The sequence below is a fragment of the Haematobia irritans genome, chromosome 1 (genome assembly GCF_050003625.1).
Source record: "Haematobia irritans isolate KBUSLIRL chromosome 1, ASM5000362v1, whole genome shotgun sequence".
Taxonomy (NCBI): Eukaryota; Metazoa; Arthropoda; class Insecta; order Diptera; family Muscidae; genus Haematobia; species Haematobia irritans.
The window spans coordinates 156,739,109-156,762,167 of record NC_134397.1 but is presented as its reverse complement, the minus strand read 5'-3'; the positions used below and the strand labels follow the sequence as shown (position 1 = coordinate 156,762,167).

Here is a 23,059-nt window from a genome sequence, read left to right as displayed (position 1 = left end):
AAATTAAAAAAAAAAATTCAATAGAAATAAAATTTTCACAAAATTTTCAATAGAAATGAAATTATCATAAAATTTTAAAGAGAAATAAAATTTTGACGAAATGTTGTATAGAAATAAAATTTTGACAAAATTTTCTTTAGAAATACAATTTTGACAAAATTTTCAATAGAAATAAAATTTTGGTAAAATTTTCTCTAGAAATAAAATTTTTACAAAATATTCAATAGAAATAAAATTTTGGTAAAATTTTTTATAGAAATAAAATTTTGACAAAATTTCCAATAGAAATAAAATTTTGACAATATTTTCCATTGAAATAAAATTTTGACGAAATTTTCCATTGAAACTAAAATTTGATAAAATTTTCTATAGAAATAACATTTTGAGAAAATTTTCAAGAGAAATAAAATTTTAGCAAAATTTTCAATAGAAATAAAATTTTGACAAAATTTTCAATAGAAATAAAATTTTGACAAAATTTTCAATAGAAATAAAATTTTGACAAAATTTTCTGTAGAAATAAAGTTTTGACAAAATGTTCAATAGAAATAAAATTTTGACAAAATTTATTATAGAAATAAAATGTTGACAATTTTGTGCGCCATGAGTTGGCGCACATTGGTTTCCGGAGCAACAAGTTATTTTGGACCACCTTCACGAAATTCGTCTTGAACTACGACCTCGGTGGAATTCACCATAGCTTCGATTAACAAGTCCTTGACGGAGCTTCATCGCCAAGATCTCATAATGATATTGCAATATCAAAGAACGCACAGCGTCAATGGTTTCTCGAGCAACAACTGATTTGGATGATCTTCACGAAATTTGTGTTGGAATGAACTACGACCTCGATCGTATGTCAAAACGTTCTGAGTATGTATAATAGAGTGACCGCAACTTATATGGGGCAAAAAATTTCGGAATCTTGTTCGCCTTAACCCCACAAAACGAATTCCCTTTCCAGATATTGGGATAGCCAAATTTTGAGCCCGATTAAACGACGTTAACACGTGCCGCTTGTCGCTCAAAATTTGAAAAAAACGATTTTTTTAATTTATATAAACTGCTCTTGGTTATTTTCATTTGAAATTTCCTTACTCTATAATTTAAGTGTGACATCATTTATTGCATGATTTGCAAAAAGTTACTTTTAGAAACTTTCACCTAGAATTTCGACAAACCCATTTTAATTTTTATTGAACTAATTAAGTTTGTTTTTGTTCTACCTGTGCTCCATATAACAACACCATTTCCAAGGAGAATATGAAGAATGTTTATTTCATATAAAAATTTCAAAATCTTATATCTAAAGAGGAAAACTATTTTAATTGAATGATATTTTTAAAACATTTCATTTAAATCTTGGAAATGGTGTTCAAATTACACCCACTTTTTGAGTTTCTTTGATCACATTAGCTCAGAAATTTTACACTTTTTTATTTGTTTTATGGGATATTCTAATCTCTTGTGGCCGTTTTTCAAATACAATATTTCATTAATTTTCAAGCTTTATCTTATCGATAAAAAAATATTTATTTTCTTCTTTCATTTTTTTCAGAATCATACTCCATGGCTATACGACAATGTCCAATGCTCGTGAATTGGCATTGTTAGAGAAATGGACGTCGTCATCGGATGGTGCTACAATTTTGCCAGCCCTGTCATCGCCTACCTCACCTAAGGCTACAAAATTTTGTTGTTGCCCAAATCGTCGACGTTATACACTGAAACAGCCTAAGCTGACAACAACATTGCATGTGCGCAATATATTTGTTGACAACGATTTTAATTTTATTGACGATACAACCACCGAAAACGACGACGACGACAACAACGAAGAAGGGGTTGAGCCAGAAGAATCTGGCTATGAAGAGATTTTGATATATGATAATAAAAATTATAAAAGAGCCGAAAGTTGGCCAAGTGCTAGAAAAACACTAAAGAATCGTAATCGTATAAATAATAGCAGTAGCAGCAACAACAAAAACAACAACAACACCAAGAACGTTAATAATCAGCTAAAGAAACCCATTGAAATTCCAGCGGGAGAACTTAAAGAAAATCTGGGAAAATCTGAAAAGGTTACCTTCGAGGATAATGATTACGACGATATCATAGAAGTCGCGACGAGAAGCAGTAGCATTAGTACTGGCGAAAGCCAAGAAAAACTCAAAGCCATTGAAACGGAAGAAGAATGGCAACGGCGGCGGCGGCATGACAAAAGCTGTCATAACAATCGAAACAATTGTCTAACGAAGAGCAACGACGACGACCATAAAGTCGATAATAAACAATACGAACGAAAGTCGCGAAATATTGACAACGACGACACCAATGACATTGACATCAAGAACAGATGTTCAATAGAAAGCTCTATCGCCCACAAAGAGAAAGACAAAGGCAAAAACCATTGGCAACATCCTGAAAGAAGCCGGCAGCAACAGCAACAACAACAACAATTGTCCAATTCCGTTTGTGGTCTCAGGAAATCCTTGTCTCCTCCAAAAGTTAATGATGCCTCCTCCATTGAAGGCATTGAGGATAGTGGAAAAGATCATAGTGAGAATATTGGAGAGGAGAGCTCGTTTTCAAACCTAAAGTTGAATAAAGCAAATGAACAAATCGCACCAACAACAATAACAAGCAGCAACAGCAGCACACTAACAACAAAAACAAAAGCAGCAACATCACCATTAATCCAAAGACTTAGTGAATTAAGTGAATTTAAAGATAGTTTATGTAAGCAAGAATTTAGTAATACCCCAGCAACAGCAACAACACCAACAACAACACACAAAAAATATCAACAACAAAAGGGAGGACATTGCAACAATTGTCAAGAATTTTGTTTTAATCAAAGTTGTCGCAACTTTTCACAATTACAACAAAGTCTACAAGACACAAAACGCAACGAGAACGTCACAGGTATTAGCACTAGCAACACCATCAACAAAACAAACAATCAACAACAACAACAACCACAATTGTCCTCGACAGTATTTGGAGGCGGTGTGGATACGCAAAAAATGACCATAACAACGGCAACGAATGTGGCCAATAATTTTCAAAGCAACGAAATTGTTGCCACCAGCCCCACAACAGCAACAACAACAGCTAGAGATTTGCACCTAACATCGGACATCAGCAATACCAACACCAATCGTAATTGTGGTCTATCGATGACAACGACAGCAACAGCAACTAGCATGTCATTGCCAACATCTAGAACCTTAGTACCCCCTACGACACTATCGCTAACATCTAGCAATAGGCCTACATCACCCATTTCCCCAACAGCCCACTGGAACACTCCTTCATCACCATTAACAACAACTGTGATTAAAACTACAATGGTTAAACGTAGTCCTGCTAATGAGTCGTCAGCAACACTAGCAACGACAACAACAACAACACCGACATCACCAACATCCGCCTCATTAACATTGGAAAAATCTTTGGCCTTCATCACAGCGGCAGCGACATCCCACCAGCCGGTGTCCACCATGCCCAATAATGTCCACCATGAAGCCAAAGAGAATAAACCTGTGAACCAACACCACCACAGCAGCAACAACAAATGCTTAACGGATGTTAAAAGCCCATCGCCATTGCAATCGTCGCCTATGACTGCAACGCCAATGAGCGTTAAGGAACGCATAGCTGCCTTAGTAGCTGGAAATGGTAAGTTCTTGTCTTTAGAAATGATTAATGATCCTTTAACTAGGAGGCGAAGACAAAAAAAAGTTGTCGTTTGTTTGGTCTTCCTTACCTAAGTTTCGTGGGAAGACTTGAAAGAAATGTCTAGGAACGAGCTGGTCTGTGGCACAGTATGTCTATGACCTAGGTATTAGGTGCGAACCTTGAAAATTACTGCTGATGCTGACCTATTCCCAAGGAAGAGTTTAGGTTAAGTTAAGTATGATATGGTAATTACTAGTAATGGTAGACAAACTTATTGAGAACTTCTCTCTTATGAATGGGTGCAAAAATTCCTATAGCAATGAAATTTTGAAATAAAAATCCTATAAAAATGAAATTTTATAAAAATTTCCTAAAGAAATGAAATTTTGACAAAATTTCCCCTAAAATTAAATCTTGACAAAATTTCCTATAGAAATAAGATTTTGAGAAAATTTCCTAAAGAAATGAAATTTTGACGAAATTTTGACAAAATTTTCTATAGAAATGATATTTTATTTCATTTCCTATAAAAATTTCCTATAGAAATGAATTTTTAACAAAATTTCCCATAGAAATTAACTGTTGACAAATTTTTCTATAGAAATAAAATTTTGACAACATTTTCTATAGAAATAATATTTTGACAAAATTTTCTGTAGAAATAAAATTTTATTGTTGTTTTTTTGATCTCAGCTTAAAGCCATGCATTGACTAAACTACAAGTGTAGCTTAACCAACAGAGGAAAAGTATGCTTGTCAAATTTATTTGGGCAAAGCCCTATAGACTGCAAGATGGTTGGATGTACAGCTGTTTCGGAATTACCACATTCCTCATCAGCATCCTCTACTTGCAGCAAAACTATCAACCAATTATCAGAATAAATTCGGGTAATTCACTCAACCCAAAGTGAACTACACTTGAACCTCCCGAAAAAGGGTTTGATAGTCGGCTACTGCCTAAACTGTCAATGCATGGCTTTAAGCTGAGATCAAAAAAAACAACAATACCGATTGAAGAGAAGCCAACAATAACAAACAAAACGAATGAAGATAGAGGAAGCACGCTCAAAAACAAACCCAGCCAAATACATTAAAATCGATGATTTGAGTTTGGCAAAGGAAAAGAGATATGCTGGCAAATTTGTTTAGGCATTAGCCGACTATCAAACCCTTTTTCGGGAGGTTCAAGTGTAGTTCACTTTGGGTTGAGTGAATTACCCGAATTTATTCTGATAATTGGTTGATAGTTTTGCTGCAAGTAGAGGATGCTGATGAGGAATGTGGTAATTCCGAAACAGCTGTACATCCAACCATCTTGCAGTCTATAGGGCTTTGCCCAAATAAATTTGACAAGCATACTTTTCCTCTGTTGGTTAAGCTACACTTGTAGTTTAGTCAATGCATGGCTTTAAGCTGAGATCAAAAAAACAACAATAACGATTGAAGAGAAGCCAACAATAACAAACAAAACGAACAAAATTTTGAAAAAATTTTCTATAGAAATGTAATTTTGAAAAAATTTTCTACACAAATGAAATTTTGACAAAATTTCCTATTGAAATAAAATGTTGACACAATTTTCTATAGAAATAAAATTTTGTCAAAATATGCTGTAGAATTAAAATTGTGACAAAATTTTCTATAAAAATGAAATTTTCACAAAATAAAATAATGATAAAATTTCCTATAGAAATAAAATTTTGACACAATTTTTGTTATAGAAATAAAATTTTGTCAAAATTTGCTGTAGAATTAAAATTGTGAACAAATTTTCTATATAAAAGAAATTTTCACAAAATTTTCCTATCAAAATGAAATTTTGACAAATTTTCCTATAGAAATGAAATTTTCACAAAATTTCCAATAGAAATGAAATTTTGACAAAATTTCCCATAGAAATTAAATCTTGGCAAAATTTCCTATAGAAATGAAATTTTGACAAAATTTCCTATAGAAATTAAATTTTAACAAAATTTCTTATAGAGGCGAAATTTTGAGAAAACTTCCTATACAAATAAATTTTGACAAAATTTCCTATAGAAATGAAATTATGACAAAATTAACTATCGAAATAAAATTTTGAAAAAATTTTCTATAGAAATGATTTTTTTAATTTCGTATAAAAATGAAATTTGTACAAAATTTCCTATAGAAATGAAATTTTCACAAATTTTTTGTAGAAATTAACTTTTTGCAAAATTTTGTATAGAAATGAAATTTTAACAAAATTTCCTATAGAAATTAACTGTTGACAAATTTATCTATAGAAATAAAATTTTGACAAAATTTTCTGTAGAAATAAAATTTTGACAAAATTTTCTATAGAAATAACATTTTGACCAAATTTTCTGTAGAAATAAAATTTTGACAAAATTTTCTATAGAAATGAAATTTTGAAAAAATTTTCTATATAAATGAAATTTTGACAAAATTTCCTATAGAAATGTTGATAAAATTTCCTATAGAAAAAAAATTGACACAATTTTCTATAGAAATAAAATTTTATAGAAATAAAATTTTGTCAAAATTTGCTGTAGAATTATAATTGTGACAAAATTTGCTACAAAAATGAAATTTTCACAAATTTTCCTATAAAAATGAAATTTTGACAAATTTTCCAATAGAAATGAAATATTGACAAAATTTTCTATAGAAAACAAATTTATACAATATAAAATGAAATTTGGACAAAATTTCTTATAAAAAATGAAATTTTGACAAAATTTTCTATAGAAATGAAATTTTGCCAAAATGTTCTATAGAAACGAAATTTTGACAAAATTTCCTATAGAATTGAAATTTTGACAACATTTGCTACAGAATTGAAATGTTGACAAAATTTCTTATAAAACTGAAATTTTAACAAAATTTCTTATTAAAATGAAATTTTGACAAACTTTCCTATAGAAATTAATTCTGGAGAAACTTTTCTATAGAAATAAAATCCGGACAAACTTTCCTATAAAAATGAAAGTTTAACAAAATTTTCTATAGAAATAAAATTTTAAGAACATTTCCTATAGAAAAAAAAATTTGACAAAATTTCCTATAGAAATGAAGTTTTGACAAAATTTTCTATAAAAATGAAATTTTGACAAAATTTCCTATAGAAATGAAGTTTTGACAAAATTCTCTATAGAAACAAAATTTAAAAAAAAATCCTATAGAAATGAAATTTTGAAAAAATTTCCTACAGAAATGAAATTTTGAAAACATTGCCTATAGAAATGAAATGTTGAAAAAAATGCCTATACACAAAATTTCCTACAAAAATGCAAATTTTGACAAATATCCTATAAAAATTAATATTTGACAAAATTCCCTACAAAAATGACTTTTGCTATAGAAATGAAATCCGGACAAACTTTCCTATAGGAATTAATTCCGCAGAAACTTTCCTATAGAAAAGAAATCCGGACAAACTTTCCTATAGAAATGATATCCGGACAAACTTTCCTATATAAATAAAATCCGAACAAACTTTCTTGTAGAAATGAAATCCGGCCAAACTTTCCTATAGAAATTAAAGTTTAACAAAATTGCATATAGATATAAAATTTTAAGAACATTTCCTATAGAAATAAAAATTTTACTAAATTTCCTTTAGAAATGAAATTTTGACAACATTTCATATAGGTTAGGTTAGTTGGCAGCCCGATGTATCAGGCTCACTTAGACCATTCAGTCCATTGTGGTACCACATTGGTGAACTTATCTCTTATCACTGAGTGCTGCCCGATTACATGTTAAGCTCAATGACAAGGGACCTCCTTTTTATAGCCGAGTCCGAACGGCGTTCCACATTACAGTGAAACCACTTAGAGAAGCTTTGAAACTCTCAGAAATGTCACCAGCATTACTGAGGTGGGATAATCCACCGCTGAAAACTTTTTTGGAATCGAACCCACGACCTTGTGTATGCAAGGCGGGCATGCTAACCATTGCACCACGGTGGCTCCCTCATATAAAAATGAAATTTTGACAACATTTCATATAGAAATGAAATTTTGACAAATTTTTATAGAAATGAAGTTTTGACAAAATTTTATAGAAATGAAGTTTTGACAAAATTTCCTACAGAAATGAAATTTTGAAAACATTGCCTATAGAAACGAAATGTTGAAAAAATTGCCTATATATATAATTTCCTATACAAATGAAATTTTGACTAAATTTCCTATAGGAATGAACCTGATTAGAATAAAGAATAAAATCGAACATACCACCGGCTTTAAGGTAAGAAGTTGATCTTTGGTTGAACCTCCCTTAATTGATATGATTTTAAAAGCTTTATTAGAATATTTTTCTTTTTTTCTTAATTGACTTTCAAAATATATATAATTTTTTTTTCATATATGCTAATTTTATTGGTCAACCTTTCCTTTTATGTTTCTTAAATATTGTGACAGTATTGAATATTCCATATTGATTCATTATTCTTGGATTTGAATAATTATTATTCTAATGTTTTTATTGCACTTAATAATATCATAAAATATACAAAAACATGGACATTGCTTGGAATTTCTAATTATATTGATTTTCAATACATGGAAATTGTGTTGTTACTAGAGAAATATACTTATAAATATGCAAATGAACACAATATGGAATTTTGTAAATAATTGGAAATTTTATGTGAATAAACAAAGCTTGTTACGTTCGGTAGCAAAGTATATTAAAAAAAATGTGTAGATAATTTTCTTTGAAGTTAAACATCAATTATTGTAATCATGAGTTTAAGATGTTTTTTTACGTGATTAGAAAATTAATTAAGAGCACAATCATAAGACAATTACTGAATTATAGACGTAATCAAGGTACTTGCTTTATTTAAAAATTCCAACTTCAAAAGATTTTTCAGCGATTGTTTTTCTGAGAATATCAGTATTGTAAAAACCTTTTCCATATGTGGTGGAGTCAGTGGTGCCAACAGTTTTGGGCTGAAAATCGTCAATTTTAAAAATATTTTTCGTCAAAATCGTCAATTCATCCCAAAGAATTCGTCAAAAAATCGTCACTCATAAAACAGTTGAAAAAAAAGATTTAGGAACAAAATAAAAGTTTTATTCAAACATCTGAGGCATCCATATATTGTATACACAATAAAGCTGTTATTAAAAAAGGGATTTTATTCATTTTAGTTACATGAATAATGCCGTTTAAATCTCTAATTAAGTAATATAGTTTCCAGATTTTTTGAACGATGATTAATTGAAATAAATTTTTAATTAATTTAAATTAATATATTTGTGACCACATGTACTACATTGTTTTACAAAATTTTCTTGACAAGAAAATTTCCTATTCTCCAAGCGAATTTAAATCCTTATTAATTGCTCATGTATAAGTTTTATTATTATTACTATTATCGGTAATGAATAAATAAATCAAGTGAATTTAACTAAACTGGCTTCATAGCAATTAGAATTATTTTGCTTTAAATAGTTTTTAGACAAAAGAATACCTTGCAATGTTTAAGTTTCAAAGGGATTACGAATTTTAGGTTTATTTATATTGATTTGAAATTTCTTTCTATATTGGAGACGGCTGGAAGCAAGCTACATATAAATTGTCATTGAGATCCAAAATAACTTGTTTACATTACAACTTATGAAAATCGTCAACTTATAACTACATCACTTTGAAAAATCGTCAAATCGACATAAAAACCCTTAAAAGGAAACACTCGAGTCGAGCATTTTAAAAAATCGTCATCTCATAACTAAGTTGTTTAAAATCGTCGTCAAATCGTCAGAGGCCAAATTTACTATCAAAAATCGTCAAAATGACGAAAAATCGTCAGAGTTGGCACCGCTGGGTGGAGTACATATTTATTTGTAAGTGGAGTCACGAACTGGTCCCAAATAAGGTTCCCCTTCAGTTTTATTTAAAAATGTAGTTATTTATAGAATTGAAAATAGCCTTAGCTTGGCTATGGAAACTGCGTCAATGAACTATATAGTCTCCCACATAAATCGTTCTTTCTTATTGAGAGCCTTAACCCTTTCACTAAAGAAATAAACCTAATGTTAAAAACTTTAATTTCTTCTTCTGTTTTAACTTCTACTAACAGCATGTAGAACAAAAATTGTAAGATTGAGAATCTATCTCAATTACTTCAAGAAATATATGAGATTGTTCTAAAAACTTCATTCTTGAATTGTGACCAAACGGCCGTACGAAAATAAGCGCTTTTTGGCCTATAATTTCTTTCGATATATAAGAAAAATTACAAAAACCAACCCGAAAAAATGTCAGCAATATTAGTTTTTGTAAGAATGTCCATTTTTCTACTGTATGTCTCGAGTATACAGTAGAAAAATGGTCTTAAAATTTCGTATTTTTAGTTTATTGTTAAAAAAAAGTTTATAAATCTGGAAAATACTCGTATTTATAGCTGATTTAGATTAAAGCCTCTACTTTAAAATAACATTGAGAAATAACTCGAAACTAAGTGGGGAACTAGAGTTTGGAGTCGTTTTCGAATGTCCTCCCAAGTGGGTATGGGTAGTCAAAGGGTTAAAGAATCATTTTTATTTAATATTTGCAATCTCGCACTTACTGATAGTAAAATATATACCGATCGAATTTTGAGTCGACTCTATATAAATATATATCGATCGACTCCTCAGTTGATCTATTCCTTGGTGTCCGTCCGTCTGTATTCAGTGATCTACTCTAAATTATGATATAGCTCTTACATATAAACAGTGCCTGATTTTCACAAATTTGTCTATATTATACACATACAATTAGGTGTTTTCCTATTTCTCTACCCTAAACCACAAATCACATAGGGTATATTAACTTTGTCATTCCTTTTGTAACACATCGAAATATTGCTCTAAGACCCCATAAAGTCTGGGTCGTGGTGAAATTCTGAGTCGATCTAAGCCTGTCCGTCCGTCTGTTGAAATCACGCTAACTTCCGAACGAAACAAGCTATCGACTTGAAACTTGACACAAGTAGTTGTTATTGATGTAGGTCGGATGGTATTGAAAATGGGCCATATCGGGCCACTTTTACGTATAGCCCCCATATAAACCGACGCTCAGATTTGGCTTGTGGAGCCTCTTGGAGGAGCAAAATTCATCTGATCCGGTTGAAAATTGATACATGGTGTTAGTATATGGTCTCTCACAACCATGCAAAAATTGGTCCAAATCGGTCCATAATTGTATATAGTCCCCATATAAACCGATCCCCCCATTTGGCTTGCGGAGCCTCTAAGAGAAGCAAATTTTATCCGATCCGGCTGAGCCTCATTGATGAGCAAAATTCATCCGATTCGGTTGAAATTTAGTACGTGTTGTTAGTATATGGTCTCTGACAACCATACAGGAATTGGTCCATATAAACCGATCCCCAGATTTGACCTCCGTAACCCTTGGAAGAGCAAATTTCTCCCGATCCGGTTGAAATTTGGTACGTGCACACAAAAAATTTTTTTCCGATTCAATCACCAAATTAATTGATCCAATTAACTTTTTAAATGAAATGCCTTCAATCACGAAAATGATAGTATCAATCACAGTTTTAATTGGGCATATAAAAAATTCTTGATTAAAAAATTAATTGATTTTTTTCAGCAAATTTCAATTAATTTTTTAATTGATTCTATTAAAAATTTAATTGATGTTGATTGCAAAACTCAATTAATTTATTAATTAAAAAAGGTAACTATTTTTAATTACTTTTTAGAGTTTTTATTTGAATTAACAAATGATTGTTTGAAATACATTTTTAATTAAAAATTAAAAAAAAAACAGCACGTTTTTTTTTTTTTTAAACTGAATTAGTTTTACGAATTTGATTAAAAAGTTAATTGTATCAATTAATTTTTTAATTAAAAATTTTAAAATTTTCAATCATTGACTTAATTAACTTAATGTTTCTATCATGAATAAAAAGTTAATTGTATCAATTAATTTATTAATTGAAAAAATTTGGACTTCAATTAACTTTTTAATTGGAAATATTTTGGTGATAATTTTTTCTGTGTGGTGTTAGTATATGGTCTCTAACAACCAACAAAAATTGGTTCATACCGGTGTTAATTATATATAACTCCCATTTAAACCGATCCCCAGATTTGACCTCCGGAGCTATTGGAGGAGCAAAATTCATCCGATCCGGTTGAAATTTGGTACGTGGTGAAATTTGGTACATTGCGCTAGTATATGGCCGCTAACAACCACGCCAAAATTGGCTCATATCGGTCTATAGTTATATATAGCCGATTTTCAAAATTTTATTACTATAGAAAATTTATTAGTAAAGAAAATTTTGACAAAATTTCATTACTATACAAAATGTTGTCAAAATTTTATTAGTATAGAAAATTTTGTCGAAATTTTATTACTATACAAAATTTTGTCAAAATGTTATTTCTATGGAAAATTTTTTCAAAATTTTTTTCTATAGAAAATTTTATCAAAATTTCTATATAAAATTTTGTCAAAATTTTATTCTATAGAAAAAATTTTCAAAATTGTATTTCTAAGTAAATTTTGTCAAACTGAATTATTTACGTATTTAGTCGGCCTTTTTTTTGTTTATACGAGTATATACCCCGTATGGACTAACAATTAAGAAGACGGTGTTAAGAAGTTTTAAGATACCTTGCCATCGGCAAGTGTTACCGCAACCTAAGTAATTCGATTGGGGATGACAGTCTTTAGTACAAGTTTGTATGCAATCCATGGTGGAGGGAACATAAGATTCCACCTGGCGGAACTTACGGCCGTATATACTTGTTTTAATTAAATTTAGATATATCCCCCATATATAAATATCGCCCGATGTGACGAACTTTGGCCATAATATCCTTATTTATTTACCTACAAAGTTGGCACAATGTCAATTAAACCAGCAAAACATTTTCGAAATCAGTTCGCATTTTAATTTAATAGTTAGTTTCATAGTTAAGAGAAATTCCTTTGTTTATAAACAATGGGAATCAAACTTTGTCCCATGACGTTGAATAATATACCCTTAAAGTTAATAATATTCTACTCTAGTGATTTACTATCCCAAAAACCATTTTTTTTTCTTTTTGTGAATATATTAAATTCTTTCCGTACTTTACGCAATAAAATGTCATTGGAAGTATAATTCATTGAATAATATATCTTAGTTTTTTCTGCATTACATTGCATTGCATTGAAAACTTAATTCAGCTCTCTTGACTATGAAAAATATTCGCCAAAATGTTCTTACCTACTATAGAATTGCACAAACAAAAAAGGATTCTTTTGTGAAGTGTAAAGTTATAAATAAAAATTAAGCGGGCTTCTTTTATGTCATCGCGATAGAGACAACAAATGAAACTTCAATTGTGGTAAAAGATATCCACTTCAAGTGAATTATGTAAGAGTTCAAGAGTCTACTACCCCCATAAGTACGTGGAGTATGTGGGAAATGCGTACAAGAACAGAAAACTAAAAACTTTTCAAGTATTAGGCCTTAAAAAAAACTAAGACTTATAGTTGTAAGCCTATGTCTTGAAATCTATAAAAATAATCCGCCGTAAGAACGAGTACGAGCTGCATATCTACAATGATGACGAAGATCATTACCATCATGACTAAAATCATTATGTTGGACATTTTGTACATAAAGTCGGCATTTTTCGCTTGTTATTCATAGAGCTAAAGACCACGAAAACAAACTCTAGAGGATTTTTAAGTTTCTGCACAAAAAACCAAACGAAGGTGCCAGTGAGGCAAGGCGTTGATAATGACGCTGTAGCTGGGCTGATGGTGTGGCTGATGATGACGGCAATGCTGGTTGTTCTATTCAAAACATTGTCCCTGTGCAAGCATTTGATTACTATTCTTAGGAGCACATGCAAAATTGTTTCGCTCTTTATTTTTTATTTTTTTTGCAACAATTCCCCTATGTTCAGGGAATTGTTGCAGAACTCTTTTTTTGTTATCATGGGCATCATGGGCCTGTCTATTTTACTATGTAGTTTTCGTTAAGGTTCTTCTAGGCCTCCTCCATGTGGGCATATTCTTCACAAAACACACATTTTTGTGAGAAGTAACTTGAAAGAACAACAAAAAGAAGAAAAAAGAAAACAGAAGGCGAAAAAAACCAAGACCTTTGTTAACCACTTCATTGTCATGTGATCAAAAAGGGAGTTGCTTCAAAGAAGTAATTTACATCTTTGCAAAATGACCAATGCGCGCAAACGCAATACTCGTACACATACACACCGCGTCATCATCATGGTGATGTGTGCTGTTGCACTTGAACTGCTGTTTGCTATAATGCTAGCCTTTTTAGCATAGCCAGCCATAGAGTCCCTCAAGTATTGTGATTGCGTTTAATCACAACACCAAATACAAATTGCATGTCATTAAAACTGATTAGAATTTATGGAATGCCTCGATGGGTCAGACAATTGCTTCTAAATGAATTGTGATGACTCTTGATCATGAAGAAGCAGCTATAGAAAGATTTTGCATTGTGTTAGAACTCGAGGTATTATTGAATGTTAATTGAAGTGTTCACCAATGAAGGAATAGATAATTGAAAATGTTGTTTAATTCTAAGGGATTTCATTTGTTTAGGAAGATTTTCAGTGGAGTTTTGAAAAAAGAATCAAAAATACCTTGGATACCCCAAGGATGTTTGAAAAATAACAAAGATAAAGCTACATAGACAAGCACTTTTTTGCTGCATTTAATGGCCAGTTAACTAGATGTTTTCTAGGGAAGTAATAGTATTTCCCAGTATTTAAATTAGTTCTAGAACAAATGAATACTTGATTCAATGTCAAGACCATTAAGCTGATATTTTTCATGTTCTTACATTACCCTCACACTGGGCCATTATTTGACAAAAATAAAAAAGACTAAGTCTAAGTCTAAGACTAAGTCACAGTGAAACCCACAAACATTTCAAGCTCATATTGTGTATATAACATCCCATATATATGTTTTTCTGATTTCGACAAAAATGGTCAAAATACCAACATTTTCCTGGTAAAATCAACACTGCTTAGTCGAAAAGTTGTAAAAATGACTCTAATTTTCCTAAACTTCTTATACATATATATCGAGCGATAAATCATAAATAAACTTTTGCGAAGTTTCCTGAGCATGTCCGTCCGTCCGTCTGTTGAAATCACGCTAACTTCCGAACGAAACAAGCTATCGACTTGAAACTTGGCACAAGTACTTGTTATTGATGTAGGTCGGATGGTATTGCAAATGGTCCACATATCGGTCCACTTTTACGCATAGCCCCCATATAAACGGACCCCCAAATTTGGCTTGCAGACCCTGTAAGCGAAGAAAATATCATCCGATCCGGCTGAAATTTGGTACATGGTGTTAGTATATGGTATCTAACAACCGTGCAAAAATTGGTCCACATCGGTCCATAATTATATATAGACCCCATATAAACCGATCCCCCGATTTGGCTTGCGGAGCCTCTAAGAGAAGCAAATTTCATCCGATCCGGCTGAAATTTGGTACATGGTATTAATATATGGTCTCTAACAACCATGAAAAAATTGGTCCACATCGGTCCATAATTATATATAGCCCCCATATAAACCGATCCCCCGATTTGGTTTTCGGAGCCTCTAAGAGAAGAAAATTTCATCCGATCCGGCTGAAATTCGGTAAATTTTATTAGTATATGGTCTCTAACAACTATGCAAAAATTGGTCCATATCGGTCCATAATTATATATAGCCCCCATATAAACCGATCCCCCGATTTGGCTTGCGGAGCCTCTAAGGGAAGCAAATTTCATCCGATCCGGCTGAAATTTGGTACATGGTTTTAGTATATGGTCTCTAACAACCATGAAAAAATTGGTACACATCGGTCCATAATTATATATAGCCCCCATATAAACCGATCCCCCGATTTGGTTTTCGGAGCCTCTAAGAGAAGCAAATTTCATCTGATCCGGCTGAAATTTGGTACATTGTGTTAGTATAGTCTTTAACAACCATACAAAAATTGGTCCATATCGGTCCATAATTATATATAGCCCCCATATAAACCGATCCCCCGATTTGGCTTGCGGAGCCTCTAAGAGAAGCAAATTTCATCCTATCCTGCTGAAATTTGGTAGATGGTGTTAGTATATGGTCTCTAATGACCATGCAAAAATTGGTCCACATCGGTGCATAATTATATATAGCTCCATATAAACCGATCCCCAGAGGCTCCCCTCCGGAGCCTCTTGGAAGACCAAAATTCATCTGATTCAGTTGATATTTGGTACGTGGTGTTAATATATGGCCTCAAACACCCATGCAAAAATTGATCGAAATCGGTCCATAATTATATATAGCCCCCATATAAACCGATCCCCAGATTTGACCTCCGCAGCCCCTTGGAAGAGCAAAATTCATCGGATTCGGTTGAAATTTGGTACGTGATGGTATCCAACAATCATGCATGAATTGGTTCATATCAGTCCATAATTATATATAGCCCCCATATAAACCGATCCCCAGATTTGACCTCCGGTGCCTTGTGGAGAAGCAAAATTCATCCGATCTGGTTGAAATTTGGTACGTGGTGGTAGTATATGATATTTAACAATCATGCCAAAAGTGGTCCATATCAGTTCATAATCATATATAGCTCCCATATAAACCGATTCCGAGATTTGGTTTTGGAGCCTCATGGAGGAGTAAATTTCCTCCGAGTCAGTTGAAATTTGGTACATTGTGCTAGTATATGGCCGTTAACAACCATGCCTAACTAGGTCCATATCGGTCTATAGTTATATATAGTCCTCAGATAAATCGATCCCCAATCACACAAAAATTGGTCCATATCAAGTTCATAATTGTATATAGCCCCCATACAAGCGACCCCCATATTTCAATTCTGGCTCCCTAAGTACCGTGCAAAAGTCCATATCGATTCGTAATTATATGTAGACTTACATACCTTTTTGTCTAATATATACCACGTGTGGACTAACTCACAATTTAGAAAACGATTTAAGATACCACAACCCAAGTAATTCGATGGTGTATAACAGTCTTTCGTAGAAGTTTCCAATCTATGGTGGAGAGTATATAGGATTCGGCCTGGCCGAACTTACGGCCGTTTATACTTGTTTATAACTCGACTTTGTCATATATCTATACCATCCACCATTGTAACACATCGAAATATTGCTCTAAGACCCCATAAAGTATATATTTTCTGGGTCGTGATGAAATTATGAGTCGATCTAAGCATGTCCGTCCGTCTGTTGAAATCACGCTAACTTCCGAACGAAACCAGCTATCGACTTGAAACTTGGCACAAGTAGTTGTTATTGATGTAGGTCGGATGGCATTGCAAATGGGCCATATCGGTCCACTTTTACGTATAGCCCCCATATAAACCGACCCCTATATTTGGCTTGCGGAGCCTCTTGGAGGAGCAAAATTCATTCGATCCGGTTGAAATTTGTTACGTGGTGTTAGTATATGTCTCTAACAACCATGCAAAAATTGGTCGATATCGGTCCATAATTATATATAGCCCCCATATAAACCGATCCCCAGATATGACCTCCGGAGCCTCTTGGAGGAGCAAAATTCATTCGATTCGGTTGAAATTTGTACATTGTGTTAGTATATGGTCTGTAACAACCATGCAAAAACTGGTCCACATCGGTCCATAATTATATATAGCCCCCATATAAACCGATCCCCCGATTTGGATTGCGAGGCCGCTAAGAGAAGCAAATTTCATCCGATCCACATATAAACCGATCACCAGATTTGACCTCCGGAGCCTCTTGGAAGACCAAAATTCATCTGATTCAGTTGAAATTTGGTACGTGGTGTTAATATATGGCCTCAAACTCCCATGCAAAAAATGGTCGATATCGGTCCATAATTATATATAGGCCCCATATAAACCGATCCCCAGATTTGACCTCCAGAGCCACTTGGAAGAGCAAAATTCTTCCCATTCGGTTGAAATTTGGTACGTGATGTTAGTATATGGTATCCAACAACTATGCAGGAATTGGTTCCTATCAGTCCATAATTATATATAGCTCCCATATAAACCGATCCCCAGATTTGACCTCCGGTGCCTTTTTGGAGAAGCAAAATTCATCCGATCTGCTTGAAATTTGGTACGTGGTGGAAGTATATGATATTTAACAAACATGCCAAAAGTGGTCCATAATCATACATAGCCTCATATAAACCGATCCGGAGATTTGGTTTTGGAGCCTCTTGGAGGAGCAAATTTCATCCGAGTGAGTTGAAATTTGGTACATTGTGATAGTATATGGTCGTTACCAACCATGCCTAACTAGGTCCATATCGGTCTATAGTTATATATGGCCCTCAGATAAATCGATCCCCAATCACACAAAAATTGGTCCATATCAAGTTCATAATTGTATATAGCCCCCATATAAGCGACCCCCATATTTCAATTCTGGCTCTCTACGTATTGTCTAATATATACCACGTATGGACTAACTCACACAACTCAAGTAATTCGATTATGGATGACAGTCTTTCGTAGAAGTTTCTACGCAATCCATGGTGGAGGGTACATAAGATTCGGAACTTACGGCCGTATATACTTGTTTTTTTTTTGGTTTTTGAAAAAATGCAATTTTTCGATTTTTTAGTAGACTAGAGATTGCAAACAGTCGACTTTGACTTTTCTTTGACAAAAAATCGATTAATCGACAAGTTACATTTCGACATTTATATCCCTAGCATTATAATACAGTCGGCGTCAAAAAGTTTATAATTATTTTGTGTAGTTGGTGTTACTCTGCCTTGTGCTAATCGTATTAAAAATTTTTAAATGTAAAACTAATTTATAATTCTGTTTATTCGCTCTTTACAAGAAATGGTTATGGTTTTAATGGAATAAAAAAAAGTTAAAACTCAATGTAGCCAAACAATGAATTTTTGGATTTTTCATCAAGATGAGCTCTAACATTACAGTTATATACCATGTGTTCATTCATATATAATTTTCAATGAAATATGCTAATTTTCTATTGCTATGAAATATTTTGATTGGGTGAGAGATTGAGGTTGGTTCGACAGGAACAATAAGGCAGACAAACAGACAGACACATATGTTGTTATAATTTAATTATATGGCAATTGTTTATGCAACAGCAGCAATACATATCAACATCACGACGATGACTACGACGAGACAACAACATTGCCAACAACAACAACTTTATTATTGCCTAAGCCATATTACAGCAACATGGCAGGAGCGACAAAACAATACAACAGCCATGAAGACTAAATACAGTATTTAATAAAGCCAAATTATGCCACAAATCATGGCAAGATTAACGCCCACTTTGCCCAAAACAAAACTGCACCAACTACACAAAATGTACCAATATCATAAAAATAAAAGTCAGCAACAACATCATCGTCAACATCAACAATAGCAGCAACAGCACCAGCACCAGCTTCAGCACCACCAACATCATCACCAGTAATGTTTATCTGTAGAAAACCCGACAACAACAAAAAATGATGGTGCTAGTTGTGAATATAATACCGATTTTCTGGTTGCTGGTTTATTGGTTTACTGCTTACATGTCTGATCATTCAGTTTTTCAGTTTTTTCGATGTTGTTGTTATTGTCTTTCTTTACATTTGGGTTGGAGTTATCTGGGTGTGTATTACACTATTTACCATTTAAGTACGGTTTTTGTTTTTGGGTTTGGTATCAATGTTGCTTGCTTGGCTTTTTTCGTCGTTGTTGTTGTTGTGTATGCCTCACATATGTATGATTTGACTCAACCATCGCGAAATCAAGTCAAACCATCCTACTAATGTTCCAATCACATATGTTCCATAGATGGATGGATGGATGGATGGATGGATGGAATATAGATGGGATAGCTGGTTGTATGGTTTGCTTGAAGTCTTCCGCATTTTATGGCAAAAGTCAAAATATCATCATATTATTGTTCAATGCAAAGGCGATTTGTATGTATGTGTGGTGTATTTATTATAAATAATTCATTTTGAATTAATGTAAGGCAATCATTTCCGTTACGATCATTGCATATATACACAACATGTTATGTTCCACTACCTGATAGAAGTTGTCATCATATCAACATTGTCGCTGACACCGACATAAATACCTTTCCCAATAGTGGGTAAGGAAAATAAAATTTTTGGCAAAACCAAAAAGTGATGTCGATTTTCAAAAATATCAAAACTCGTATATGCAGATTACAAAAATTCCACTTCGATTTTTACTAACATCACGAATCGATTAGTCGATTTGTTTCACTTTAAAAAAAATCTCAAAAGTCAATTAATCGAATATAGTCGACTATGGTTTTTCGATTTTTTTTTGCAAAAAGTCGATAGGTTAGGTTAGGTTAGGTGGCAGCCCGATGTATCAGGCTCACTTAGACTATTCAGTCCATTGTGATACCACATTGGTGAACTTCTCTCTTATCACTGAGTGCTGCCCGATTCCATGTTAAGATCAATGACAAGGGACCTCCTTATTATAGCCGAGTCCGAACGGCGTTCCACATTGCAGTGAAACCACTTAGAGAAGTTTTGAAAGTCTCAGAAATGTCACCAGCATTACTGAGGTGGGATAATCCACAGCTGAAAAACTTTTTGGTATGCAAGGCGGGCATGTTAACCATTGCACTACGGTGGCTCCCAAAAAAGTCGATAAATGTCAACCTTTCGATTTTGACACATATCATAAGTTGATTAGTCGAAGAGCAAAACTATCAAAATTCGACTTGTCGAACTACAAAAAGTCGATTAATTGAAAAGTAGATTTTTGGCATTTCCGTATCCCTTGTGGTACTACACAGTCAGAGTCGTTTATTTCATGTAATATATCCTAATTTCATTAAAATCGACTTTCCGATTTTGGCCAACATCAAAAAGCGATTAGGCTTTGAATCAATTTTAAAGCATATCGAAATTCAAATTTGGAGATTCTAACATGGCCTTTCGACATTTTTTGGCAAAAGACTGTGTATTTTCAAAAATATTAAAAATTGATTAGATGGATTTGGAGATTACAAAAATTTTATTACGGTTTTTCGATATTTTACAAAAGTCGATTTTGACCAACATTAAAAATCGATTAGTCGAACAGCAAAACTATAACAATTCAAATTTTCGTATTTTCATATTCGAAAAAGTATCTCCAAATTTTCGTTGACAAGAAGTCGGTTAGTCGAAACGTTGATTTTCAAGATTTCATTTCATTTGAAATTATATAAAAAGTCGGTTAATCGAAAAGTTAATTTTCGACATTTAAATCCCTAGTTTTACTATCACAGTGGGTAGAATTTTAGCAAAACTGGTAGATTTTTTTAATATTTGGTAGATAGGTAGAATTCTTGATCTTTTGGTGGATTTTGCTACATACTCCTCTCCAACGAAGATGTACTTCACAAACTTCCTCTAGATACAATATTTAGAAAAAATTTCAATGGAAATAAAAATTTGAAAATTATTTCAATGGAACTAAAATTTAAAAACAAAAATCTTCATTAGAAATAAAATTTTGAAAAAAAATTTAAACAGAAATAAAAATATTTCAATGGAAATAAAATCTTGACAAGATTTTCTATAGAAAAAAATTAACAAAATTTTCTATAGAATTTTCAAAAGAAATAAAATTTTGACAAAATTTCCATTAGGAAGGAAATTTTGACAAAATTTTCTTTGGGAAAAAAATGTCCACAAAATCTTGTATGGAAATAAAATTTTGACTTTTCGCTTTTTGGTGGAAGCTAAATATATTTTAAACTTCGACACATTTACAATTCAAGGGATAGGAGAGATCATAAAATAATAAATAAACTTCTTAGAAATAAAAGTTTGACAAAATTTTATATAGAAATAATTTTCTGTAGAAAGAAATTTTTGACAAAATTTTATATAGAAATTAAATTTTGACAAAATCTTCTATAAAAATAAAATTTTGACAAAATTTTCTATAGAAATAAAATTTTGAGAAAATTTTCTAAGAAATACAATTTTGACACAATTTTAAATAGAAATAAAATTTTGAGAAAATTTTCTGTAGAAATAAAATTTTTACAAAACTTTCTATAGAAATAAAATGTTAAAATAATTTTCTATAGAAATGAAATTTTGACAAAATTTTCTATAGAAATAAAATTTTGACAAAATTTTCTATAGAAATAAAATTTTGACGAAATTTTCTATAGAAATAAAATTTTGACAAAATTTTCTATAGAAATAAAATTTTGACAAAATTTTCTAGAAATAAAATTTTGACAAAATTTTCCATAGAAATAAAATTTTGACAAAATTTTTTATAGAAATAAAATTTTGACCAAATTTTCTACAGAAATAACATTTTAACAAAATTTTCTATAGAAATAAAATTTTAACAAAATTTTCTATAGAAATAAAACTTAGAAGATTTTCTATAGAATTAAAATTTTGACAAAATTTTCTATAGAAATAAAAATTTCAGAAAATTTTCTATAGAAATAAAATTTTGACAAAATTTTCTACGAAATAAAATTTTGACAAAATTTTCTATAAAAATAAAATTTTGACAAAATTTTCTATAGAAATAAAATTTTGGGAAAATTTTCTATAGAAAAAAAAAATTTTGACAAAGGTTTCTATAGAAATAAAATTTTGACAAAGGTTTCTATAGAAATACAATTTTGAAAAAATTTTCTGTAGAAAAAATATTTTGACAATATTGTCTATAGTATTAAAATTTTGACAAAAGTTTCTATAGAAATAAAATTTTGCAAAATTTTCTATAGAAATAAAATTTTGACAAAATTTTTTATAGAATTAAAATTTTGACAAAATTTCCTATAGAAATTAAATTTTGAAAAAAATTTTCTATAGAAATAAAATTTTGACAAAATTTTCTATAGAAATAAAATTTTGAGAAAATTTTCTATAGAAATAAAATTTTGAGAAAATTTTCTAAGGAATAAAATTTTGACAAAATTTTCTATAGAAATAAAATTTTGACAAAATTTTCTATATAAATAAAATTTTGACAAAATTTTCTATAGACATAAAATTTTGACAAAATTTTCTGTAGAAATACAATTTTGACAAAATTTTGTATAGAAAAAACATTTTGACAATATTATCTATACAAATGAAATTTTGTTAAAATTTCCTATAGAAATTAAATTTTGACAAAATTTCCTATAGAAATGAAATTTTGACAAAATTTCCTATAGAAATGAAATTTTGACAAAATTTCCTATAGAAATGAAATTTTGACAAAATTTCCTATAGAAATGAAATTTTGACAAAATTTTCTATAGAAATACAATTTTGACAAAATTTTCTATAGAAAAAACATTTTGACAATATTGTCTATAGTATTATAATTTTGA

At 31.4% G+C, this 23,059-nt stretch overlaps 1 protein-coding gene across 1 annotated transcript in view; it reads left to right on the top strand.

Annotated features, from left to right (window-relative positions):
- Positions 1–23,059, top strand: part of cv-c (RhoGTPase activating protein) — a 382,780-nt gene that overhangs the window by 125,339 nt on the left and 234,382 nt on the right. The window contains exon 4 of the mRNA XM_075292001.1: positions 1,559–3,681. Within this exon, the coding sequence (XP_075148116.1) occupies positions 1,584–3,681 (2,098 nt within the window). The 5' untranslated portion in view covers positions 1,559–1,583. The remainder of the gene's footprint in view (positions 1–1,558; positions 3,682–23,059) is intronic.